This window comes from Pongo abelii, chromosome 13 (genome assembly GCF_028885655.2).
Source record: "Pongo abelii isolate AG06213 chromosome 13, NHGRI_mPonAbe1-v2.0_pri, whole genome shotgun sequence".
Taxonomy (NCBI): domain Eukaryota; kingdom Metazoa; phylum Chordata; class Mammalia; order Primates; family Hominidae; genus Pongo; species Pongo abelii.
Window position 1 is genome coordinate 119,045,237 of NC_071998.2, and position 24,485 is coordinate 119,069,721.

Sequence of the window (24,485 nt, forward strand, 5' to 3'; positions counted from 1 at the left end):
AAGTGCTGGGATTATAGGTGTGAGCCACCGCGCCCGGCTGAGACTAGTAATTATTGATAATTATTGGTGACTGTTGTGATTTTAGCCCCTCCCATGCGTAGGCGTGTTCTCAGCACTTTGACCCTGCTTAGCTGTGAGGCTCGCAGCAACCCTTTGCGATAAAGACACACCATCCTCCTTTCACAGAGGAAGAGCCAGCCCCAGGTGACCTGCCCAAAGTCACACAGCGTGTTCCCAGTGGCACTGCCTGGAGCCCAAAGCTGCCTATGCCAAAGCCCTGCCCCTAGCTCCTGCCATTTCCCTCCCTCCCTCCACCCACACCTGCTGTCCACACCATCCTGTTCACCTGCCAGCCAGTCACCCCGCAGGGAACAAGGTGTTGTTGAACTGTCTGTTGCCTGGCTGAGCTGCACCTTCCTCCTCCCAGTGGAAGGGACTTGCTGGGGGAGGTTTCTGCTGTACCCAGGCCCAAATCTCGGCTTGGGCAGAGGGGTCTTGGGCTCAAAGATCAGGGAGGGGAAGAGGGAGTGCAGGGGTGGGGAGGGAGGACACAACTCTCACAGTCAGGAGGTCACATGCTCCCCACACCTTGAGTGGGCTTCACAGAGGCCTGACAAGGAGGCAGCATCTGCAGAAACCACTGGGGCTGGCCTGGCTTACCTGAGGTCACATCTGGAAAGGGCCAGCTGGCATGGGGCCTGGGATGGAATTTCCCCACGATGCTCCCTGTGTCCTTCAAGAGGCAGAAAGGGGCCAGGCATGAAGGCTCAACCGTGTAATCCCAGCACTTTGGGAGGCCAAGGTGGGCGGATCACCTAAGATCAGGAGTTTGAGAGCAGCCTGGCCAACATAGTGAAACCCCATCTCTACTAAAAAAAAAAATACAAAAATTAGCCAGGTGTGGTGGCATGCACCTGTAGTCCCAGCTACTTAGGAGGCTGAGGTGGAAGAATCGCTTGAACCCGGGAGGCAGAGGTTGCAGTGAGCCAAGACCACACCATTGCACTCCAGCCTGGGTGACAGAGTGAGACTCCATCTCAAAAAAAAAAAAGCAGAAAGGGTGGAACATGGAGGGACGTGAGGGACATGGAGGAGGCATGGTGTGATGCCACCCTGCTGAATAAAGGCCTCTAGGTCCCGTGGCTCAGTTGGCCTGTGCCCCTGATGCCACCTCTGGCCTCCTGCAGCCCCGCCTCTGCTACCGGGATCTGCACAGCGCCTTGCTGTTGAATCCTAAGCACCCGCAGGCCAGGATGCTGCTCCAGAAGATGGTGGCCCAGGCCCAGCAGGCGCGCCAAGACGCAGGGATCCTGGCCGTGCAGGGCAAGCTGCAGCACGCACTGCAGCAGATCAACTGTGCCATCGAGAACAACCCTCTGGACCCCAGTCTCTTCCTCTTCCGGTACTGCATGGGAAGGTGCTGGCCTTGGGTCCCAGGCCCTGCCCGGCCACAGACTTTCTGTGTGGTTTAAGGAGAGTCCCTGACCCTCTCTGGGCCTCAGTTTCCCCAGCTAGCCTCTAACAGTCTTTCCCTACTTCCTACTGGGTTAAGGCATTGCAGAGGTGGTCTCTGTCACTGCTGGAAGAGGGATGGCAACACATGTCTCAATTATCCCAGGAATCCTAGAGCCGCAGCCTGCGAAGCCGTTCACGCTGGGCGCTGAGCCCAGCTCAATGGAGGAGACTTAGGCTTGAGTCTGGTCCCAGGAACTTCCCACATCCTGCTGCGCTTCAGGAGGGAGTGCCGCTGCCCTGGCAGGAGTGACTCCAGGGGGTGGTCCACCCAGCCAATCTCTCCCTATGCCAAGGGGCTGGGTTTAGTATCCCACAAGTGATTCAGTGACATGAGAGGCCACTGTGATTTCGGGCCAATTAACCTATCCAAACAGTGGTAGTAAAACACCTGCTTCTTGTACAAAATGCTTTCATGTAGAGACCGGCATACACCTGGCTCCCAAAAAGAAAGAGAGAGGGTATTTTTGCAAAAAATAAAATGCTCAGTGCCTAATGGGTTATCTGAGTAGCAGTCCAGAGCTGGCCCCACGGGACAAACCTAGCAAATGAGGTGGGATCCCCACTGCCTCCATGGGTCAGGAGGCCCCGAGCCGGCACTGGCTTGTCTGGCCACTCACCAGTCGGTGGGGGTGCACTGGCCCTCATGTCGCTCCTGCCGTCTCCCACGCCCTCCCCCACAGGGGCACCATGTACCGACGGCTCCAGGAGTTTGATGGGGCAGTGGAGGACTTCCTGAAGATGCTGGACATGGTGACCGAGGACCAGGAGGATATGGTGCGGCAGGCGCAGCGCCAGCTGTTGCTGACCTACAACGACTTTGCCGTGCACTGCTACAGGCAGGGCGCCTACCAGGAGGGCGTGCTGCTACTGAACAAGGCCCTCCGGGACGAGCAGCAGGAGAAAGGACTCTACATCAACCGAGGCGGTGTGCAGCGACCAGGGCGTGGAGGGGGGGCGGGTGCGAGGGAGCCTCACCATCTCTAAGGCCCCCATTGGGCACTTGAGGCCCCTGTGGGGGAAGGAGGAAGGGAGAGAGGAAGGAAGCGAGGGAACAGGAAATGTAATAGTGTCAGTATCCCAGGAACAGACTCTGGGAAATGTTGCCTTAGACAAACTGGCTCCAGACTCCTTAAAATGCTCAAAACAGGCAGCTGGGGAACAGTGCCCAGACGCCCAGAAAACTAGAGGGGACGGAGACCGCGACCGCCAAGGGGGTTATCAGCCACCAGTTTCAGGCCCTGGCCCCCGGGCTGGAGCCGGCTGGGCTGGGGCTCCCGGGCACTGGGAGTTGGGGGTCCACTCACCCCCGCCTCCGGACCCTAGATTGCTTCTTCCAGCTGGGCAACCTGGCCTTTGCCGAGGCGGACTACCAGCAGGCGCTGGCGCTGAGCCCGCAGGACGAGGGCGCCAACACGCGCATGGGCCTGCTGCAGGAGAAGATGGGTTTCTGCGAGCAGAGGCGCAGGTGGGTGGGCTCCGGCCCCCACCGTGGGCGGGGCAGGCCCGAGGGCAGGGCGGGCAGGAGGCCAACTGCTGGGATCCCTGGGTCAATCAAGCTGCTTCTCTCTGCGGGCGGGCGTGATGGCTCACCCCTGTAATCCCTGCACTTTGCGAGGCCGAGACAGGTGGATCGCCTGAGGTCGAGAGTTTGAGACCAATCTGGCCAATATGGTGAAACCCCATCTCTATTAAAAATACAAAAAAATTTAAAAAATTAGCTGGGCGTGGTGGCGTGTGCCTGTAATCTCAGCTACTTAGGAGGCTGAGGCAGGGGAATCCCTTGAGCCAGGGAGGCGGAGCTGGCAGTTAGCCGGGATTGCGCCACTGCACTCCAGTCTGGGCGACAAAGCGAGACTCCGTCCCAAAAAAAAAAAAAAAGGCCGGGCTTGGTGGCTCACGCTTGTAATCCCAGCACTGATTACAAACTGGGATTACAAACTGGGATTACAAGCTTGTAATCCCAGCACTGATTACAAACTGAGGCTGAGGCGGGCGGATCACGAGGTCAGGAGATCGAGACCATCCTGGCTAACCTGGTCTCTACTAAAAATACAAAAAATTAGCCGGGCGTCATGGTGGGCGCCTGTAGTCCCAGCTACTCGGGAGGCTGAGGCAGGAGAATGGCGTGAACCCAGGAGATGGAGCTTGCGGTGAGCCAAGATCGCACCACTGCACTCCAGCCTGGGCAACAGAGCGAGACTCCATCTCAAAAAAAAAAAAAGCTGCTCTCTCCGTTATGCTTTCCTTTTTTTTTTTTTTTTTTGAGACGGAGTCTCGCTGTGTTGCCCAGACTGGAGTGCAGTGGCACAATCTCAGCTCACTGCAACCTCCACCTCCCGGGTTCAAGCAATTCTCCTGCCTTAGCTTCCCGAGTAGCTGGGATTACAGGCACTTGCCACCACGCCTGACTAATTTTTGTATTTTTAGTAGAGATGGGGTTTCACCATGCTGGCCAGGCTGGTCTCAAACTTCCCACCTCAGGCGATCCACCCGCCTTGGCCTCCCAAAGTGCTGGGATTACAGGCGTGAGCCACCACGCCCAGCCTATACTGCTTTTCTTTGTGATATTTTTACTACTCAATAACTTGGAACTTAATCATAGTCAAATTAATATATTCATTTTAGCTGATGGGTTTATGCCATTCTCAGAAAGGCCTTCCCTACCCCAAGATCATAAAAATATTCATTGATGTTGGAGTTTCACCCTGGCATCTAAGTGTTGGCTCCATCAGGGACGTACCTGGTGGAGAGAGAGGAGAGGGGCGTGGTGAGGGGAGCAGACCCAGCCTGGTTTCCCTCTAACTCCTCAGTGGGGCCCAGAAGCCACCATTTCCCCCACAGATGGCCCAGCTCATGGCAGCTTGGGACCCACTGTGTCGTGCAGGCAGTTCCAGAAGGCAGAGGACCACTTCTCCACGGCCATCCGGCACAACCCCCAGAAGGCCCAGTACTACCTGTACCGGGCCAAGAGCCGGCAGCTGCTGCAGAACATTTTTGGGGCCCGCCAGGATGTGGCCACTGTCCTGCTCCTCAACCCCAAGCAACCAAAGGTAGGTTCCTGACACGTCAGGAGTGTAGGCTCCGGAGTCATGCCTGGTGCATAAAGATACTCCTTGGCCCCCAAAGAAATCTGGTTTGATAACAATCATAAGGCCAGGCATGATGGGTCATGCCTGTAATCCCAGCACTTTGGGAGTCCAAGGCGGGTGGATCACTTGAGGTCAGGAGTTCGAGACCCACTGGGCCAACATGGTGAAACCCCATCTCTACTAAAAATACAAAAAGTAGCCAGGCATGGTGGTGCACGGTTGTAATTCCAGCTACTCAGGAGGCTGAGGCATGAGAATCGCTTCAACCCAGGAGGCAGAGGTTGCAGTGAACCAAGATTGTGCCACTGCACTCCAGCCTGGGCGATAGAGTGAGACTCTGTCTCAAAAAACAAAACAAAACAAACAAGCAAACAAAAAACATTGCGAAACTCTTCCTTCTTCAGCCCTGGGAAGGGCCAAATCTGGCTGTGCAGGGTCAGGGCAGCATCGTGCTGTCTGCCCGCTGCTCCAGCCTTCACCTGGCTCTGGTCACCCCCTTTCGTGGCAGCTGTCCCTGCTGATGACCAACCTCTTCCCGGGCATGTCGGTGGAGGAGGTTCTTAGCACCCAGATAGCCCACCTGGCTAGGCTGCAGCTGGAGCGGATGGTGGAGGGCCGCCTGCAGGCCGGCAGCCCACAAGGCATTGTGGGGTAAGCCCTGGAGCAGGGGGCACAGGCCAGGGCTGGGTAATGGCTGCAGCTCCAGGCTCCTCTGGCTCCAGCTGCATGCCGGGGCCATTGTCTAGTCCTTGGAGAGACCAGCATGGGCCAGGGAGACTGACAATACCTGGGGGGCATCGTTTGGCAGGATGCTTAAGCAGCAGGAGTTGGAGTGCCAGAAGGCCTTGGCCCTGCAGCGCTCATGGAAGCAGGGGGAGCCTTTGATTGCGACCTCCGAGGAGCTGAAGGCCACCCCTGAGATTCCGCAGGTAGAACTGGGAAGCTCAGAGGGAGAGGCTGAGGCCCCCAAAGAGGAGGAAGAAAAGGAGAAGGAGAAAAAAGAGGTAAGTGGAGCACGCGCCAGGGCCTGGAGCCCTTGGGGTCTGGGGCACAGCATACCCCAGCCCAGGGCTGAAGGATGCAGGCCAGTGGAGTCTGGCTTCCAGGCCTGGCTCTGCACTCCCTCAGCTGTGTGATGGGCTGAGGACATCTTGCTATGAGATGGGGATGGTACCAGCAAGGGGTGCTCCTGAGGGAGGGTGTGTGGGGATGTGGGCCCTCAGAGAGAGGAGTCACACCCCTGCTCATGGTCACTGTCATGAATTCTACTGTATGCACTAGCCACTTGCCACTTGTGCCAGAATTTTTTGTTTTTGAGACAGAGTCTTGCTCCGTCACCCAGGCTGGAGTACAGTGGCACAATCTCGGCTCGCTGCAGCCTCTGCCTCCCGGGTTCAAGCAATTCTCATGCCTTAGCCTCCCAGGTAGCTGGGATTACAGGTGTGTGCCACCACACCCGGCTAATTTTTTGTATTTTTAGTATTTTTGTTGGGCTTAAGTGATCTGCACGCCTGGGCCTCCCAAAGTGCTGGGATTACAGGCATGAGCCACTGCGCCCAGCCCCCAGAATTTTCTTAATTCTTAAATTTGTTTCTGAACACCTCTTATTGAACGTAACATATAGAAAAGTGCACAAATCATAAGTACCAGTTTGATGAATTTTCACAAACTGCATTACACCCATGACACCATTATCCAGATCGAGAAAGAATATTTTCCCAGCTCCCAGAAGCCCCTTGGGGCCCCCTTCGAGGCCCCTCCTGTAGCCCACCCCACCTACGAGGCTGTCTTGATTCCTAACGCCAAACATGAGTTTTGTCTTTTCTTCATGTAAGTGGACAGCATGGTGAGCGCCACTCACGCTGCGGCGGGTGGCAGCAGCCTGCTCCCTCTCGCTGGTGCTGCAGAATATTCCATCCTTGACAGTCCCACAGTGTGTTCCTCTGTTCTACTGCTGGTAGACATCAAGTACACTAATGTTCAAAGGAAACTTGACACAATTGAAGTAGAGGAATACCAGCCAGCATCCCTTGCCATCAATAGAAAATGTGGCCAGGCGCGGTGGCTCACACCTGTAATCCTAGCACTTTGGGAGGCCAAGATGGGCAGATCGCTTGAGCCCAGGAGTTCAAGACTAGCCTGGGAAACATGGCGAAACCCTGTCTCTACAAAAAATACAAACATTAGCGAGGCATGGTGGTGTGTGCCTATAGTCCCAGCTATTTGGGAGGCTGAGGCAAGAGGATCTCTTGAGCCCCAGAGTCACTTGAGGCTGCAGTGAGCCGTAATCATACTACTGCATTCCAGCCTAGGTGAGAGAGCCAGATCCTATCTAAAGAAGAAAAGAAAAAAGGAAAGTGCTAGCTTTTCAGTTTTCTAGCTCATGTTAGAATGAATAGTAAAGTACACACCTTCCCTCTGTGTGACCCCTGAAGTCAGAGGCTCCCTCCCCCAGGGAGACGTTGGGCTGAAGTGGATGGAGCCCAGAGCGCAACTCCCAGCTGGCGCCTGGAGCACTATGGTGCACCTCACTGTCTACAGGTGTAAACGTGGGCAGAGACCCGCAGCCTAGGTAGGGTCTGGCTGTGGCGGCCAGCAGACCTGGATTCAAACCCGGCCTCTCTGCTTCTTAGCTGAGTGGCCCTGGGCAGGTTGCTTAGGGGCTCTGAGCCTTGGTTTCCTGGTCAGTTAAATGGTCATTAGCAGCTCTCCCCATCCCTCCGTCCCCACTTATATGGGGAGAATGGAAGGGGGTAAAGCATACAGAAGCTCCTCAAGTCCTCCGTAAGCATTCCCCAGGGCACAGCCCTTTACAATTTACACAAGCCTATTCCATACCTGAACTAATTTTCATTTTGCAGTTGAAAAAACCAAGGTGCTAGCAGCCCCTTCAACATAACTGGTCTCACGGCACCATGCCTGTCTAGCCTGGTCGCTCCCCTTCCTGCCAGGCTTAGACTCTGCGTGTCCCCACCCCACCCTAACCTGGCACCTTCAAGGACCTCCAAGCTCAGGAGAATGACCACTGAGGGGCCCAGGGCTGCTGGCCTTCTAGAGGTGCAGCTGCGCGGGCCTCCTACCATCTGAACTACAAAGCCTGTTTCTTGCCATAGGAGAAAAAATCAGAGCTCATACCTAGCAAGGTGGTATCCCTGTCTGACAGCTACCTTGACCAGACCTCTTCAGCCTCCAGCATGAGCTGTAAGTCCCTGGTGCTTCCACCAGGCCTCAGGAAGCTAAGGCAGCAGGGTGGTCAAAGCTCGGGTCGAAGACCGCTGGCCTAGGTGTGAGTTCGGCCCCGCTGCTGACAGCTGGGTGGCCTGGGGCGGGTGGCTCTAGAGCCGGAGCAACACTGTTGCAGGGCCTGCCCAGGATGAGGTGAGGCTTGCTCCAGGCACTTCATGGTAGCTGCTGCTCTGCTCTCATCCCCTCCTAGCCCTGTCCCTGAAATAAGCCCACAAACCTTGTGCATGGCCAGGGGGACTTTTAGCCCCAGTACCATAGGGCCCCAGCCTGGAGACAGAAGTGAAGAATGGGGAGGCTGCTCCTCAGAGGCCCCAAGGCGGGTGTGCGCAGTCCTCGCTGGGGAGGGGAGTGGCAGGGCCCAGGCCCCTTCTTCATTTTGTGAATCCAGCAAACTCACCGAGTGCCCTGGGCCAGGCCTGTGCTCAACACTAGGCACAGGGATGACTGGCATAGTCCTTGCCCTGAGACATGAATTCTAAGCTCCAACAGGAAGAAGGCTCCCAGGTGACCCACAGCCAGGAGACAGGGCAGACACAGTGCGGGGGAAGCCGGGGTATGGGTGCATTTAGCGCCTTTTAGTGGGGACAAGGATGGAAGGGCAAGAGGGTGCCAGGCGGGGGGACGCAGGGGCCCTGCTGGGGCTGTCTGCTGCAACAGGAGCACAGAGGGCAGGGGCAGCCACAGAGCAGAGGCCTGGGACTGGGAGAAGGGGGCTCCTAGGCATCTCCCCCATCTCACAGCCCCACCCCTCAGGGTCTGGGTCGCTGGGGGGCTGGGCGGGGTGATCTGCAGGTCTTTCCCTTTGGCGATGCGAAGCCTCTGGGCCATAGGCCAGTGTGAGATTGGGAAGCCCCTTTTCCCAGAGCTGTCCAGGGCAGGTGCGGCAGGCCTGATGGGTGCTCTTGGCACACCCTTCCCAGTCAGGACCACGTGCACCTCAGAGACTGAGACGTCGGCTATCTGCCAGGAATACAGGAGCACCTCAGCCACCGCCGTGACATTCTCTGACTCGTCACTGCTGAAGACGCAATCCTCAGACTCTGGGAACAACAGGGAGGCACTGAGCCATGGTCCCAGAAAAATCAAGGCCACCCAGGGCCAGAGGCAGAGCTTTAGCAAGACCGAGGCCACCCAGAGCCAGAGGCAGAACTCCAGCAAGACCAAGGCCACCATACAGAAGAGGAACTCCAGCAAGACCAAGGCTACCCAGGGCCAGGGGCAGAGCTCCAGCAAGACTGAGGCCACTCAGGGCCAGAGGCAGAGCTCCAGAGAGATTGAGGCCACCCAGGGCCCAAGGCAGGAGCCCAGCAACACCAAGACCACCCGGAGCCCAAGGCAGAGGCCCAGAAAGGTCAAGGCTGCTCGTGGCCGGAGCTGGAGACCCAGCAAGGTTGATGCCACCCAGGGCCGAAGCAGGGGACTGCTCCGAAGTTCCACCAAGACTGAGGCTTTCTATGACTCAAACTGGAGCCTCAGCAAGACTGAGGATGCCCAAGGCCAGGGCCAGAGGCCCAGCAAGGCTGAGGCTGCCCAGGGCAAGAGCCAGGGCAGGAGCTCAACTTCCAGCAAGGCTGACTCCACCTGGGGACCCAGCCCAAGTCTCAGCAAAAATGAAGTTGATCAGGACCTCACCTACTATGAAGCTGTCTGAAGGGACCATCCAGCCCCTCACTTCCTGCTGGGGAGGGGAGCAGTTCTACCCACCGCCCCAAAACTGGCACTCAGCCAGCTGCCTCATTCCAGAGCAATTAAAAGTCTCAGCAACAGTCCTCTGGTCCCACAGCTGAGTTTATTATACTTGTTCTCTTCTTTTACAAAATTAAAAACTTCTAAAACCAGGCCCAAGTGGCAGCTTGAGTCCCTCCATTTCTGGAAACTGAGAAGGCTCCACCTGGCTTGATACGGACACAGGGTGTGGGGTGGAGGGGAGGGGGTATGGTGCCCGACCAAGGAAGCAAGGGGCAAGGGTGGCAGACTGAGGAGGGAGCACCGCCACAAGCCACAGTCCCTGAGTTATAATTCACAGTCAGAAGGCTCAGGCTGCAGGGGGAGGTTGAGGTTCTGGGGTGACCAAGGGTTTCCCTGGGGAAGGTGGCCGGGGCCAAGATGCTCTCGAGCCAGTTTAGAGGCCAGGGCCTTTCCCAGCCATCTGTCCCGTGGCCTAGCCGACACTCCGTTCATCTCACTTGGTGCTCTGTGTTCCTGTGACAGAGGTCCCAGGCCTTCTCTGCATGGCCTGGCCATCAGGGGGGTCACGGACACCACCCGGGGAGTCAGAGGAAGAAGGCGATTCGGGAGGCCACGGTCTTGCAGCCGTTGGAGGAGAAGAGCTGCTCGTCCTCAGGGAAGAAGGTGGTGCTGTCCAGCACAGCCTGGACAACCTCATCCCTTGGCTCCAGGCCCAGCTGGGCCAGCTCGTTGAGCACACAGTGCCGGACGTGGTGCCGCTGGAGCGGGAGGAAGGGTACCACTGCGTCTAGGAGGCGCTCTTCCATGATGCCCGAGTTTGAGAAGCCATCTGCAGAAAGGGTAGGGGAGGGGACTTTGTGCTTCACAAGAGGGGAGAAGCCGGCCCCCGACCCCCAGAGGCAGGAGGAAAAATGCTGGCCTCAGTCCCCTCAGCCGCCGTCTGGGTGTAGGACTCAGGGGGCTGTAAGGCTCACCCAAAGTCACAGAGCTGGGAGTGCCAAAGCCGGGCTCAGAACTGGCAGGTCAGTGGGCAAAGCATGAGACCCCGGGAGAGCCTGGCCCCTGGGTGTGGGGTGAAGCTGCCCGGGAGGGGGCTGCTGAGCCAGACTCACGGTGCGGGTTGTCCAGCACCGCGCGGGAGATGACCGGCTCCAGCTCCTGCAGGAGGATCTCCTCACGGTCCCGCCGGCTGCGCCACGCCTCCAATGCCACCTGGTTGATCTGCTCGCCACCCGTGTTGCTAAAACCATGGGGGACCCAGGCTGAGACTCAGATGAGGACTAGCGCAGGGCAGGATTGGACCCTCGCTTCCCCGCTGCCACCTGACATAGGAACACGGCTCAGTGCTGGGAGGAGCTAACTCCACTGAAAATGCTCCTCTTCCCCCTCCATGGTGTCCACATCCATGGCCCCTGTAATTCACCTACACATGCCATGTACTTTACAGTTTACAAAACACTCTTGTGTTCCTCAACTGACTTTCCCTCACTGAACTTCCAGGAAGGCATCGGAGCATCATTATTGGCCCTGCTGTTCAGAAGCAGAGACAGAGGCTCAGAGAGGCGGAGCCATGCTGCCCGAGGAAACACAGCGAGGATTCTGAGAGCTGGGACCAAAGGACAAGAACTCTGTTCCTGTTTTTCCCAGGCCTGTGTCTTCCTCACCACAAAAGAGGGAAAACTTCTTGACCTGGCAGGGCTTCCACAAAGAAGTGGCGATCAAAAAGACTGAGCCCAGAATTTGCTGAGAATGTCCAAAGGGAAATCAACCAGGCGGAATGACAATGTCATCTCTGAGAGTGGGGGGGGCACTGGGAAAGCCCAGCTAAGCCCATGGGGAATTGGATTCTGCTGGGAGCACAGGCCAAGGCTGTAGAGCTGAACCTCTGAGAAGTGGCCCCCCACTGTGCCCCCTGTAAAGCCGCGCCCCACCTGATGAAGATGAAGATGGCTTTGCGGTAATTGGTCCCGTATACAACCCAGGAGGAGCCCAGGAAAGGCCGCAGGACTTCCATCAGGCCTGGAGGCATCTTGTCCATCTCATCGAAGAGGAAGAGGGAGCGGCCACAGGCAGTGAGGTTCCCTTGGACCCAGCTCTTAAGATCCTTCTGTAGGGGAGAGACAGGAGTTCCAGGGGGGGCTGGAGAAACTCCCCCAACCCCAGACCTCTTCCCAAACAAAAAACTAATCTCCTTTCTAGGGAGATGTGGTCTTCCAGAGAGCACCAACCTCTTAGTGAGACTGATGGTGAAACTGTATCCCAGATCGGGGCAGAGACTCACCCAAAGTCACACAGCCGGTCAGAACAGGGACTCAAACCCAAGCCTCCCACTTCCCTGCTGAGGACTCCTTCCACGACACCTGCTGCTTTCTGTAAAAGGGGAAGGCTCCTTCCACGACACCTGCTGCTTTCTATAAAAGGGGAAGGCTCCTTCCACGACACCTGCTGCTTTCTATAAAAGGGGAAGGCTCCTTCCACGACACCTGCTGCTTTCTATAAAAGGGGAAGGCTCCTCCCTGCTCCCCGAAACTACACAGCAGTGTTGACAGCTGAAACTGATCAGCCTGGTGGGTACCTCGCAATCAACAACAGTAGTAGTAAGAGCCAGTATTTCCCGATGCTTACTCTGAGCCACAAATTGGGGCTGATTTCCAGCAAGACAACAGTGCAGATTATCTGACAAACACAGGTGCTCCATAAATGATATCTGCAATGATATAATCTCATGTCCCTCACAACAACCCTGGCATGTAGGTACTGCCAGGGTTCCTTACTGCCCCAAGGAATCAAAGTACTCCCTGCCAGGTAGAATGGAACCTTCCCAAGTTCTGTGCAGGATGGGTCCTGAGGGCTGGGGCTGCAGCCGGCTGTGTGGCCTGGAGCAGGTGACTCCCCTGTCTGGGCTCAGGACTTACTCCCTAAGGTGGCACCCCATGGTGAGAACAGTGGTCAAGGACGCATCCAGCCTACCTTGTAGCGCTCGATGTGGCTGGGGTGGGGGAAGTGGAGGACGGGAGAAAAGTGGTGCACGCGGGGGCTGCGGAGGCCGCCCTGGAAGAGGTAGTGCGCCAGCAGGGAGCTGACATACGATTTGCCGGTGCCGGTCCAGCCGTGCAGAGAGAGGACCAGTGGCTTGGTGGGGGTTGGGTCCCGCACAAAGGCCTTCAGCGCCTTCACCACCAGCGCCTTGGCCAGATGCTGGCCGGCCAGGTGCTGAGCCAGGTCACACTCCAGACCTAGGGCCACAGGAGGATGGTGAGGACACATCCCACCAAGGCAGAGGTTCAAGGAGAACGTCATGTCTGGAACGTGGTCTGGCACTCCTGTGTCCTTACGTTTGTCCAAGCTGCCTATGCACATGGCACGCGAACCTTGGGGTCTGTGGCGGAAAACAGCCACCTTCGGGCCTGATTCAGCTCGGCAGCGCCCCCACCAGGCGGTCCTCTAGATTGCACTCAGCCCTAAATGCGAGCTGTCAACGGGGTCAGCCGCAGACCCCGCCCATCCCCAAGGCGCACTTCTCCTTTGACGGCCAGGCCATTCCGGGGAGGCCCAAGAACTTCCACCAAGGGTTCTGCTGGCTGAGGCCTCTCTCCAGGTTGGCAGGGCCTCCTGGACCTCAACGGGTCCAGGCACGGACCCTCCACCCTCCCAAGTCTGCGGGCCCCGCCCCCCGGTCCCACCCTCTGGGTTCTCAGCTGCTCTGGCCGGCGCCAGCCCGGCTCCCAGCGCTCCCGCGTCTGCCCGCGTCCGCCCGCCCCTCGCTCCGGGCTCCCTGGCGCCTCACCCGGCAAGTCGGGCCGGAAGTCGCATTCACAAAAGGCGCCCAAGTTGCAGCGCAGGGAAGCCAGGTCCCAGGCGGCGGCCGCGGCCGAGACCAGCCCGAGCAGCCCGAGGAACGAGCCCCAGGGCCGGCAGCCGCGCGTCGCAGCCGCCATCCGGGTGATGCCCGAGGTCGGTGTGGGGCAGCCAACTGCCTCGCCCGGGAACTGCAACTCCCGGCGTGCACCGCTCCGCAGCAGCCACGCCCATCGCCTACAACTCCCGACACCCCCTCTCCCCGCCTCCAAGGCCCGCCCGTCGTTCCGCAGCAGGACCAGAAGGTGGCCTCCAGGGGGAACCCGCGAACCGTCCAATCCGGGACGGCGGGCCGCGTTTCCATGGCCACGGTAACTAGGGGACCATCGTAGTGGCTCAGAAAGAATAAATAAAGGATTACGACCACAAAGGGCGACGTAACAATTACAGCAAAAACTTGTGCGGAACCTTACACCTTGCAAAGCGCCTTTTCCATGCGCCTTTTTTCGTTTATATGACAAAAGTGCCCTCACTAACAGCTTTTGATGAGCACTTACTCTGTGCCATTAGTGCTAAGTGCCTATATACCTTATAATATGGTAATAGTATCTGCTTTCCAGAGAAATGGTGGTGTTCCAATGAGATAAAGGCACACAAATTGTCTGGCTCAGAAAGTGATCAATAAATGATCATCAACATTCCGTTGTGTATGAAACAGGACTGTCCCTTACCTAGCAGCAACTGTGGCTAAATGCTTGGCATCAGTCCTGGGAGATGGGTTCTGTTGTTGTCCCCATCTTAATAAGGAGGAATTTGGGACCGAAGAGGTTAAGCCTCTTACCCAATGTCACGCAGCTGGTAAACAATAGAACTAAACCCAAGTCTGGCTGCTACCAGAGCCCTAGTGCGTAGTTGCATGTTATCAGCCTCTCTTGGTCAAAGGATTCAGAAGGCAAAGGACTCCAGACGTTTGAGGTTCAGCGCATAGGCTCCCCAGGCCTCCAGCTTGGCCTGGATTCGTTTTGATCCACGTTGCCCACCTCCCCCACCCACTGGAGACAAGAGCCTTCATGGCCCACCTCAAAGACCCTGTCCCTACCAACCTCAACACAGTCACACACACACACACATACCCAAGACTTCTGGGGCCAAATATCAGAGCCTGAAAAGAAATAAGTATTTCCGGCCAGGTGCGGCGGCTCATGCCTGTAATCCCAGCACTTTGGGAGGCCGAGGCGGGTGAATCAACATGGCGAAACCCCGTCTCTACTAAAAATACAAAAATTAGCCGGGCGTGCTGGCAGGCGCCTGTCTGTAATCCTGGCTACTCTGGAGGCTGAGGCAGGAGAATCGCTTAAACCCGGGAGGCGGAGGTTGCAGTGGCAAGAGGGAAACTCCATCTCAAAAAGAAAAAGAAAGGAAAGGAAAGGAAAGGAGGAAGAGAAAGGAAGAAAAGAGAGATAAAGAAGGAAAGAAAGAAAGAAAAGAAAGGAAGGAGAAAGAAAGGAAGGAAGGAGAGAGAAGAAAGAAAGAAAAGAAAGGAAGGAAAGAAAGAAAAGAAAATGAGTAGTTCCCACTATCAAGGAGAAAAAAAGGAGAGAATTCTGGGTCCAGGAAGCCAGGTGGAGCCTTTCCCACTCTGCTGCTGTGACCCGGGAAAAGTCCCTTCTCCTTTCAGTCTTCCAGAGGGGAGTTGGGATCATAGATTTCAAAAAGCCCTTCCACCCCAAATCTTCGGATTTTTGGTTGTGCATTTGTGGGAACTGTTGCCATGGCATCCCAGGGCAGGGCAGGGGATAGGAGCACTGGGTTGGAATTAGCTATTTATCTCTCCCGCTGGTCTGTGAGCTCCCAGAAAGCAAGGATTGGGTTTTCATACTTGCTGTAACCCTGGCTCCTGGCACAATCTAGACTGTCCCAGGTGCTAAAGAAGTATTTGTTGTTGAGTCCTAATTAGGGAAAATGAGTCATGCTGATGGGATCAGGGGAAAGCAAAAAGAGAAAGCAGATAAACTCGAAGTCTGCCTTTTTTGTTTTTGTTTTTGTTTGCAACGGGGTCTCGCTCTGTCGCCCAGGCTGGAGTGCAGTGGCGCGATCTTGGCTCACTGCAAGCTCCACCTCCCAGGTTCACGCCATTCTCCTGCCTCAGCCTCCCGAGCAGCTGGGACTACAGGCATCCACCACCATGCCCGGCTAATTTTTTGTATTTTTAGGAGAGACGGGGTTTCACCATGTTAGCCAGGATGGTCTTGATCTCTTGACCTGGTGATCCTCCCGCCTCAGCCTCCCAAAGTGCTGGGATTACAGGTGTGAGCCACCGCGCCTGGCCAGAAGTCTGCCTTCTTGATTGTTCAGGACACACAGCCCTCCTGCGCCCAACTTCTCACCGGACACACATAGGTTAACCCACTGCAACCTTGGCATTATCAGTACTGCAGAAAGCCCTGTTCAGCACACAGCAGAAATGCCATCCCATAAAAACTCACAGCAAGGCTTTGTCTCTTTGCAGTCAGTTCCTCTTCTGCTGATCTGCCCGTTGCTACCTTGCAATGCATTTTCATGCTTCCTGTAATAAATCTGCCTTTCTTTACCTACAACTGTCTTGGTAAATTCTTCTTACTCCCATGCCACTGGCCCCAGATACTCAGCACTCGCAACATTTGTTGAATGAAGTTTTCTACCTTTCACCTGAGAAAAGGTGCTTCCTTCTACCCCACGAGCCCGAGAGACAGAATAAAGAGTCATAAAAGTTTATTATATGAAAGAAATAACATGGCTTCTGTACATCTATTTACAGAACAGAGACTATTTACAGTGAGATGGAGGCCTTGGTGTTGGTGAGGGACAGACGGAGAGTGAGGAGGCGTGAGCAGCCTGCCTCCCATGGCTCGAAAACAGGGAACCCCAGCAGGAAGGGGAGCAGCAAAAGCTGGTGGGGGAACCGGCGTTCCTGTTCTTCCTCAACGGAGACCTGATGAGCGTGTAGCAGGTGGGATGGAACCCAGGGTCCACGCAGGACCCTGGAGGTGCAAGGGAGATGCTTGAGTTGAACCCAGAACATTCTCGGGTTGATCACAGTGTCCTTGGGGTGCTCTGGGGAAAGGTCTGTGCCCCTCTGCCCCTGACGCTGTCCGCAGCTGCAGAGGGGAAATGTCCCCGGGGTCACAGCTCGCTGGAGCGGACAGCAGGTTCCAGCTTGTGGGACAGGGCAGTGAGGACCTTGTCGAACTTCTCGTAGCGCCGGGCCTGGCTGCTGCTGGCACCCTGACTGCCCCAGAGGAGGCGCATCTGGAACTCTGTGCTGAACACCTCCAGGAGCTCGGGCCGGGCCTGGAACCCTGCAGTGTTGGGGCATAGGGTCAGGGCAGAGGCTGGGGTTCCTGTCCAGAGCCCTAGCATTCTTCAGGACCCCCCTGCTAGGGACCTCCCCTCAACTCCGCCAGGGATCCAACAAGGTTTGTGAATCAACATGACCCTGTAGTTTAGCATCTTTGTCCTGTTATTTGCAGCATATAATTTAAAAATGACTAGACCATAAAATATTAATGTTAAATATGTTTGCAGATTTTTGGTGATTTTTTTTCTTTTTTCATATTTTTCTGTTAAGTTCCAAATTATTTCCTAAGAAAGATGTATACATTTTAGGCTGGGTGTGGTGGCTCACATCTGTAATCCCAGCACTTTGGGAGGCCAAGGCGGGCGGATCACCTGAGGTCGGGAGCTCAAGACCAGCCGGCCCAACATGGTGGAACCCCGCCTCTACTAAAAATACAAAAAATTAGCCAGGTATGGTGGCTCACGCCTGTAATTGCAGCTACTCGGGAGGCTGAGGCAGGAGAATCGCTTGAACTTGGGAGGCAGAGGTTGCAGTGAGCCGAGACTGTGCCACTGCACTCCAGCCTGGGTGACAGTGTGAGACTCCATCTCAAAAAAAAAGAAAAAAGAAAAGACATGAGAGGAAGGGGTCAGGGAGACAGGGCAGGACAGAGGAGTGGAGAAATGTGAATGGATGCCTTGGAGGAAAGGGAAGGAGTGAGGCAGGTGGAGGGAGGCCCAGGCCTGCAAGCCCCCCAAGATGCCACCCACCACTCACCCTGCAGCTTGACTTCAGCATTGGTGTGGTACAGGCCTCCATGGTGTGCCACCGTGCGGGCGGCCTCTAGGTGGGCCAGCACCACCTCCACACCATGCTCCGTGCTGCCCCAGGGCTCAGGGCCCTCTGGTGGGGCCGAGTCACACTCCAGCAGGGTGATGAGGGGCAGCACATGAGGAAACGTGGTGTTGCTCAGCGGCGGGCCTTCTGCAGGGAGAAAGGCAGCAGGCGCTTAGAGATCCTATAGTGCCCCACCATCCACTGCAGTCCTGGAAGCCGAGACGCAGGAGGGAACAGGCCTGGCTGAGGTCCCAGAGACAGCCCCAAGGGCTCCTGACTCCTGGGACAAACCCTTTCTTTCGGATTCCCCCAACTGAACCCACTGCAGCCCTGGCCCAGCCCCAAGGGCTGAGCCTGGACATGAACAGGGCTGACACAGCTGCCAGCAGGGACAGTGAGCTCAGGGAAAGTAGCTTGCACAGAGCTCAGCCAGGCTCTCATCACTGTCCATGCTGGGAGTCTTTGCCACCCCAGGGAGGGCTGCAGCCTGTCCAATGTTACGCAACAAGGAAGTACCTTTGCCCTCGTTGAGGCTCTTGAGAAAAGGCTTGAGCTTCTTCTCGTACAGGATGGCACCCTCTGTGTATCGCTGCCGCAGGGTCACCCATGTCTGCTCCAGCCGAGAAATCTGGGGAGGCCAAACTGTGAGAGACCAGCCAGGCAGAGGGCCTGCAGGGGCCACCTTGCTGCCCTGCTGAGTGGACACCCAGATGTGGGATCATTATGATTGTTATGGCCATCCTTCATGTACCAGGGACAGTGATGACTACTTTTCATGTCTACCATGAAGCTCTCACAACCCATCTTACAGATTAGGGAACTAAGGCTCAGAGACGGGAATCACTTGCCCAAGGTTATTCCGAAAAAAAGTGGCAGAGCTGGGTGGGAGTTGAACGCAGGACATTGCCTCTGGGACCTTGTTGTTCTTATTTATTTATTTTTTATTATTTTGTTTTTGAGACAGAGTCTCGTTCTGTCACCCAGGCTGGAGTGCAGTGGCGCAATCTCGGCTCACTGCAAACTCCACCTCCTGGCTTCACGCGATTCTCCTGCCTCAGCCTGCCGAGTAGCTGAGACTACAGACATGTGCCACTAAGCCTGGCTAATTTTTTTGTATTTTTAGTAGAGACGGGGTTTCACCATGTTGGCCAAGATGATCTCAATCTCCTGACCTTGTGATCCACCCACCTCGGCCTCCCAAAGTGCTGGGATTACAGGTGTGAGCCACCGCGCCTGGCCGTTGTTCTTATTTATTAGTCATAGGAGAGGCAGGCTCAGCTCTGAAGTCAGCCAGACCTGGTTCAAGTCCTAATTCTTTCAGCCTCTGACTGTAAGACCTCAGGCAAGGACTGCTCTGTCTCAAACACTCCATTTGTAAAATGTGGACGCTAAAGGCACCTACTTCATGAGATGGTTCTGAGAAATCAGTGCTGGTTAAGTACTTAGTATAGCACCTAGCCTATAGGAAATACTCACTAAATGGTTGCCACTTTTTTCTTCTTCTTCTTTTTTTTTTTTTTGAGACGGAGCCTCACTCTGTTGCCCAGGGTGGAGTGCAGCGGCGCAATCTCGGCTCACTGCAACCTCTGCCTCCCTGGTTCAAGCGATTCTCCTGCCTCAGCCTCCTGAGTAGCTGGGATTACAGGCGCGCACCACCACGCCCGGTTTTTTGTACTTTTTAGTAGAAACGGGGTTTCACCATATTGGCTAGGCTGGTCTTGAACTCCTGACCTCGTGATCCGCCCGCCTCGGCCTCCCAAAGTGCTGGGATTACAGGCATGAGCCACGGCGCCCGGCCTATTCTTATTCTTTAAACTCATATAATGTTCCTCATTTGTTTTATTTTACAGACGAGGAAACTGAGGCCCAGAGAAGGGGAAGAACTTGCTGTGGGTCGGCACTTGCAGAACTCAGTTCTCCCGGGTACTCTCACCAATGCTGCCTAGAAATTCCAAAGCTCCTCCTGATTCCATACACAGCCATCCCAAAGGCACCCCAGGGCTCTTCCAGACAGTCTACCGGATGCCAGCTCTGCGCAGCTCTCAGTACCTGGGCCATGTCCAGGGCACCCATGACCGCCGCGAAGCTGAACATGTTGCCCATAGTCCCCCGCAGCTCGGCCGCCAGCTGAATGGTCTTGTGCAGCAGCGCTGCCCGCTCCTCCGCAGAGCCGGTGCAGCCCAGGATGTCCACGGCCAGCATGATGGACATAGTGTGGAACCTGTCAGAGCGGCGGGGTTAGAGGCGGCGGGCTCGGGGACAGGGGTGAGGGGTGCGGGCCTGGGGCGCTGCCTGTGGTTGGGCCGGGAGAGGCGGAGGGCTGAGCCAACGTGAGAGGTTGTAAGGGTCAGTGGGATAAGGGGGTGCGGCCAGAGCGTGGAAAGCAAGGCCTCGGGCTTCTGATTGGTCAGCATAAGTCAGGGGCGGGCCCAGAGCTGTGGGTGAGCACGGAAATGCATCACGCAGAGCAGTTTTTTTGTTTTTTGTTTTTGTTTGTTTGTTTGTTTTTTGAGAAGGAGTCTCGCTCTTGTCGCCCAGTCTGGAGTGCAATGGCGCGATCCCGGCTCACTGCAACCTCCGCCTCCTGAGTTTAAGCGATTCTTCTCCCTCAGCCTCCAGAGTAGCTGGGATTACAGACGCGCGCCACCACGCCCTGCTAATTTTTGTATTTTTAGTAGAGACGGGGTTTCGCCATGTTGGCCAGGCTGGTGTCGAACTTCTGACCTCAGGTGATTCGCCCGCCTCGGCCTCCCAAAATGCTGGGATTACAGGCTCGAGCCACCGCGCCGGCCAGGCAGAGCAGTAAGAATGAACAAGGAGGAGCCCGAGCTGATGGGCGAGGCCAGGCTGATGGTCAAGGGGATGATTGGTCAAGGGGATGCGAAAGGAAGGCGAATGCGGAGATACAGGATTCAGTCTTTGGGAAATCAGCCTGTTTAGAGCGGGTTATCAGGGCTTGCGATTGGTCAACGGGATGGGAGGCGTGGCCAGAGCTCCTGGGAGCCGAGCTGAGGCTGTGATTGGCCAACCCGCCCCGGCCAGCGGGGAGTGCGGTAGCCGGAGGTTCCCCGCGAGTCCCCGGGTGCCGGCGCTGTCTCACCTTTCCAGCAGGTCTAGGCGTAGCTGCCGGCCATGGGGGAGGGTGAGCAGTTCCATGCCCCAGCGGACTCCCATTAGGGTCTGCATCTCCTTGGTAACGCCCAGTATCCTAGCAACCTGCAAAGACGCCCAGAGGGCTGATTAATATCCTGTCAGGGCTGGCCCCAGCCATCTGGGAGTCAGAGAGCTTTATCTAAGGGGGTAGCCTGGTTGGGAAGCGGGGTTTGAATTCCAGCTCCACCGCTAACCCTCTGATATGGAGCAAGTGACTCTGCCTGTCTCAGCGAGCCTCAGTTTCCCCATCTGTGAAGCAGGAATTAATAGGAAAATGCCCAGAGGCGCCTGGCATATTAAATATTCAGTTAAGGTCGGCCGGGCGGGGTGGCTCACGCCTGTAATGCCAGCACTTTGGGAGGCCGAGGTGGGCGGATCGCCTGAGGTCAGGAGTTCGAGACCAGCCTGGGCAACATGGCGAAACCCCATCTCTACCAAAAATTCAAAAATTAGCCGGGTATAGTGGCGCGTGCCTGTAGTCCCAGCTACTCGGGAGGCTGGGGCAGGAGAATCGCTTGAACCCAGGAAGCAGAGGTTGCAGTGAGCCGATATCACACCACTGCACTCCAGCCTCGGTGACAGAGTGAGACTCCATCTCAAAAAATAAAAATAAAATAAATAAATAAATATTCAGTTAAGGTTAAGAGCCGGATACTTGTTCATTGCAGACGGAAACCCTGAAGCCCGGGCAGGGAATGGGCTTGCCCAAGATCACACACTGGGCCTAGAACCTGAGTCCTCCCTGCCACGCTGGACTGTTCATGGAGTGACATCTTTGCCTTGTCTCTTTTCTTGCTTCCCGTGCTCTGAGACCAGTATAACCCGATAATCAGTTTCTTCCAAACTGTGAAAGGAGAAACTGAAGCACAGAGAGAACTGGGGTCTTTAGATGTTCAAAGATTCAACAAAGCTAAGGCCCGGGCATTGACAATTTATGGGCCGAGGAGGTAATGATTTCTGCTTATTTGTCCACTGGGGGGGTGGGGGCGGAGAGTCGGGCCTTTTCTAGTCCCAGGACAAGCTGGCTAACCCTCAAGAGGCTCTATGGCACACTAGAGAAGTGTCCCCAACTGCCTCAGGGAGCCAGAGACCACTGGGTTTCAGGGCTGCCCAGTTTTAGTGCCAAACTGACACCTGGAGGAAGCAAGGATATCTTATATGCTTTTTTTTTTTTTTTGAATAGTGTCATTCTGTTGCCCAGGCTAGAGTGCAGTGGTGTGATCTCAGCTCACTGCAACCTCCGCCTCTCAGGTTCAAGTGATTCTCTTGCCTCAGCCTTCCAAGTAGCTGGGATTACAGGCGCCTACCACGACGCCTAGCTAATTTTTGTATTTTTAGTAGAGACGGGGTTTCGCCATGTTGGCCAGGCTGGTCTTGAACTCCTGACCACAGGTGATCCGCCTGCCTCGGGCTCCCAAAGTGCTGGGATTCAAGTGTGAGCAACCACCCCCGGCCTTATGTGCTTTTTAAAAGGAGAAACTGGAGGCCCAGTGAGGCTAAATGACCAGCCCAGAGTCACAGAGCAGGCAAAGGACAGCCATGGAGCTAGAATCCAGGCCCACCTGCTGTACTTGGGGAATCTGGGAGCCAGCTTCTCACTGCCCTGCCCCACAGAACAGAGACACTCCCTCCACCCCAGTGCACAGCCAGCACCTACCAGGCAGTCCACCTTGGTGACATGCCGGGCCAGCGTCCGGGCATCCACTTCCGCCAGCAGCTCCTTGACCTTGCGCAGAAGGCCCACCTCCAGCGGCCGGTTATCCCTGGGGATCAGTAGTGACTGGAAGGTGGCTGGGTTGAAGGAAGAAGTGACTTCCACAATGGGGACTGTGAAGGTCTTGCCCCAGTCCCCTTCAGGGGCCCCATTTTCTGACAGTTCCTTTAGCCTCTCCCCATAGCTCCTGGCCTGCTGGCTGGAAGCCTCAGCTGCTGCCCACTCTCGGCTGCCACGCACGGGAGGCTGGAGCTGGCAGTAGTGGCCAGAGTCCGGGTCACTGTAGCTGCTGAGTGATGGTGACGGGGAGGACTTGCCAAGGGTGTGGGAGGGGCTGGTGTGGGGGCCCTTGTCTGACTCCCCATGGGTCTTTGGGGCACTTCCGGGACACAGCTGGGGCTCGCTGGAACGGCGGGCGACAGGGGAGGCAGGCAATGCTGTGGCAGAAGGGGCTGCAGGGGCGGCATGGACGCGGGTTACTGCAGAAAGGTAGAGAGAGAGGCCCCGTTATAGCAGCTCCCCACCAAAGTGAGATTCCCGCACCCCTTCCCAAAGAACAGGCTCCCTCACTCCTTGTAGGGAGTACAGAGGTGATGTCCCCACCTCCCTGCATCACCAGAGACCAGGGCCGGTTGACTCTGGCAAGCTGACCAGCCCAGGCGATGCTCTGAAATCACCAGGACCCAGGAGTTTGCATGGCCCCACCCTGAGGCTGCTGCAGCCTTGGGGACCCACTGCTTGGAGGAGCTTCAGTGATCCGGGGAAGCTGAGTACCTGCTGGAGTTTCTTGTGCCACATGCGATTGTTTCCTGACGAATTAGCAATAATGATTTCCTTTTTTTTTTTTTGAGTCACTGTCTTGCTCTGTGGCCCAGGCTGGAGTGCAGTGGCGCCATCTAGGCTCACTGCAACCTCCACCTCCTGGGTTCAAGCAGTTCTTCAATTCTTGAGCCTCAGCCTCCCGAGTAGCTGGGATTACAGTCATGTGCCACAACACCCGGCTAATTTTTTTTTTTTTTTTTTTAGTCAGAGTCTTGCTCTGTTGCCTAGGCTGGAGTGCAATGGCATGATCTCAGCTCACTGCAACCCCCGCCTCCCAGGTTCAAGCAATTCTTGTGCCTCAGCCTCCCGAGTAGCTGGGATTACAGATGTGCGCCACCGCGCCCGGCCTGAATTAGCAATAAGGATTTGTTGCTAAACCTTGTGTGCTAGGAGCTGGCAACATGCTGGAGACAAAACGACAGTAAGACCATCATCAAACCTCAAAGGCGATATTTACTAAGCTCTTAGTGGCTGCAAGACGCTTCTTTGTACCTCAGTCTATTTAATCCTTTCAATGTCCTATGAAGTAAGTACTTTTATAATCCTCATTCTACAGATGAGAAAAGTGAAGCTCAGAGAGGTGCACTAGTGTGCCCAAGGTCACCCAGCCAGCAAGTGGTACAGCTGAGATTTAAGTCTTGACATCTGGGCTGCTTTACTATACCAGATTGCTTAGAAATTATCCAATAAGTCATTCTGGCAAGGAATTTTAGATTTTATACTCAGAGGTATTGCCTTGAAATCAAGTTTGTAGTTATGACAAAGTTGGTGGCTCTGTGTTTAGGGAAGGATTTGCAACAACCGATACAGACAGTAACACTTCAATGGAATGCCACCCTAGGCAAAAGTTCCTCCTGAGACAGCCCCCTCTCGTGACACTTGGCCTACCACGCGGACAATACGGCCTGTTGAAAACATTCTTTTTATTTTTTTCCAGAAATGATCTATTGGAATGTTTCTAACATAGAAACTTTCTTCGTATTTATAAGAAAGCACAGTGTTCTGTACTTTCCACTTAATTTTGCTGCAAACCTAAAACTGCTCTACAAAATAAAGTCTATTAAGAAAAATAGAGGCCAGGCGCAGTGGCTCATGCCTGTAATCCCAGCACTTTGGGAGGCTGAGGTGGGCGGATCACCTGAGGTCAGGAGTTCGAGACCAGCCTGGCCAACATGGTGAAACCCCATCTCTACTAAAAATACAAAAATTAGCTAGGCATGGTGGCACACGCCTGTAAGCCCAGCACTGTGGGAGGCCAAGGCAGGTGGATCACCTGAGGTCAGGAGTTCGAGACCACTCTGGCCAA

At 55.6% G+C, this 24,485-nt stretch overlaps 3 protein-coding genes across 23 annotated transcripts in view; 1 reads left to right on the forward strand and 2 right to left on the reverse strand.

Annotated features, from left to right (window-relative positions):
• The window catches only part of TTC16 (tetratricopeptide repeat domain 16), a 15,614-nt gene extending 5,925 nt beyond the window's left edge, over nucleotides 1-9,689 (forward strand). For 3 of the 5 annotated variants that reach the window (XM_054520681.1, XM_002820237.4, XM_054520680.1), the window contains 8 exons: nucleotides 1,188-1,402; nucleotides 2,196-2,440; nucleotides 2,839-2,980; nucleotides 4,400-4,565; nucleotides 5,113-5,255; nucleotides 5,413-5,608; nucleotides 7,718-7,805; nucleotides 8,771-9,689. In XM_054520681.1, coding sequence (XP_054376656.1) covers nucleotides 1,188-1,402; nucleotides 2,196-2,440; nucleotides 2,839-2,980; nucleotides 4,400-4,565; nucleotides 5,113-5,255; nucleotides 5,413-5,608; nucleotides 7,718-7,805; nucleotides 8,771-9,501 — 1,926 coding nt within the window. In that variant the 3' untranslated portion in view covers nucleotides 9,502-9,689. Of the gene's footprint in view, nucleotides 1-1,187; nucleotides 1,403-2,195; nucleotides 2,441-2,838; nucleotides 2,981-4,399; nucleotides 4,566-5,112; nucleotides 5,256-5,412; nucleotides 5,609-7,717; nucleotides 7,806-8,330; nucleotides 8,404-8,770 lie in introns of all 5 variants that reach the window. The other 2 variants (XM_054520682.1, XM_054520683.1) reach the window with 2 other exon arrangements.
• TOR2A (torsin family 2 member A) lies at nucleotides 9,621-14,488 on the reverse strand. 11 transcript variants are annotated; one of them, XM_054520687.2, is made up of 6 exons: nucleotides 14,069-14,086; nucleotides 12,510-12,775; nucleotides 12,165-12,246; nucleotides 11,471-11,646; nucleotides 10,652-10,779; nucleotides 9,621-10,368 (listed from the first exon to the last, which is right to left on the reverse strand). In XM_054520687.2, the coding sequence occupies exons 2-6, from the start codon at nucleotides 12,623-12,625 to the stop codon at nucleotides 10,124-10,126; spliced, it is 747 nt and encodes a 248-aa protein (XP_054376662.1). In that variant the 5' UTR covers nucleotides 12,626-12,775; nucleotides 14,069-14,086; the 3' UTR covers nucleotides 9,621-10,123. The 11 variants fall into 11 exon arrangements, with proteins under 11 accessions (XP_054376662.1, XP_054376660.1, XP_009243151.1 ...); XM_054520685.2 differs by lacking the exons at nucleotides 12,165-12,246; nucleotides 14,069-14,086 and adding an exon at nucleotides 13,327-13,705 and having other exon boundaries at nucleotides 12,510-12,918; XM_009244876.4 differs by lacking the exons at nucleotides 12,165-12,246; nucleotides 14,069-14,086 and adding an exon at nucleotides 13,327-13,693.
• A 1,583-nt stretch (nucleotides 14,489-16,071) lies between these two features.
• The window catches only part of SH2D3C (SH2 domain containing 3C), a 46,773-nt gene continuing 38,359 nt past the window's right edge, over nucleotides 16,072-24,485 (reverse strand). For all 7 annotated transcript variants that reach the window (XM_054520677.2, XM_063714449.1, XM_002820236.5 and 4 more), the window contains 6 exons: nucleotides 22,301-22,836; nucleotides 20,591-20,706; nucleotides 19,540-19,711; nucleotides 18,007-18,118; nucleotides 17,431-17,637; nucleotides 16,072-16,675 (listed from right to left, as the gene is read on the reverse strand). In XM_054520677.2, the coding sequence (XP_054376652.1) occupies nucleotides 16,500-16,675; nucleotides 17,431-17,637; nucleotides 18,007-18,118; nucleotides 19,540-19,711; nucleotides 20,591-20,706; nucleotides 22,301-22,836 (1,319 nt within the window). In that variant the 3' untranslated portion in view covers nucleotides 16,072-16,499. The remainder of the gene's footprint in view (nucleotides 16,676-17,430; nucleotides 17,638-18,006; nucleotides 18,119-19,539; nucleotides 19,712-20,590; nucleotides 20,707-22,300; nucleotides 22,837-24,485) is intronic.

Coding starts and splice junctions, on each gene's coding strand:
- TOR2A (XM_054520685.2), bottom strand. CDS start 13,352: ATGCGACTTCCGGCCCGACTTGCCGG. Junction 12,919..13,326: donor CTTCCGGCCCGACTTGCCGG/GTGAGGCGCCAG, acceptor TTTCCGCCACAG/ACCCCAAGGTTCGCGTGCCA. Junction 10,780..11,470: donor GCCATCTTCATCTTCATCAG/GTGGGGCGCGGC, acceptor CCATGGTTTTAG/CAACACGGGTGGCGAGCAGA.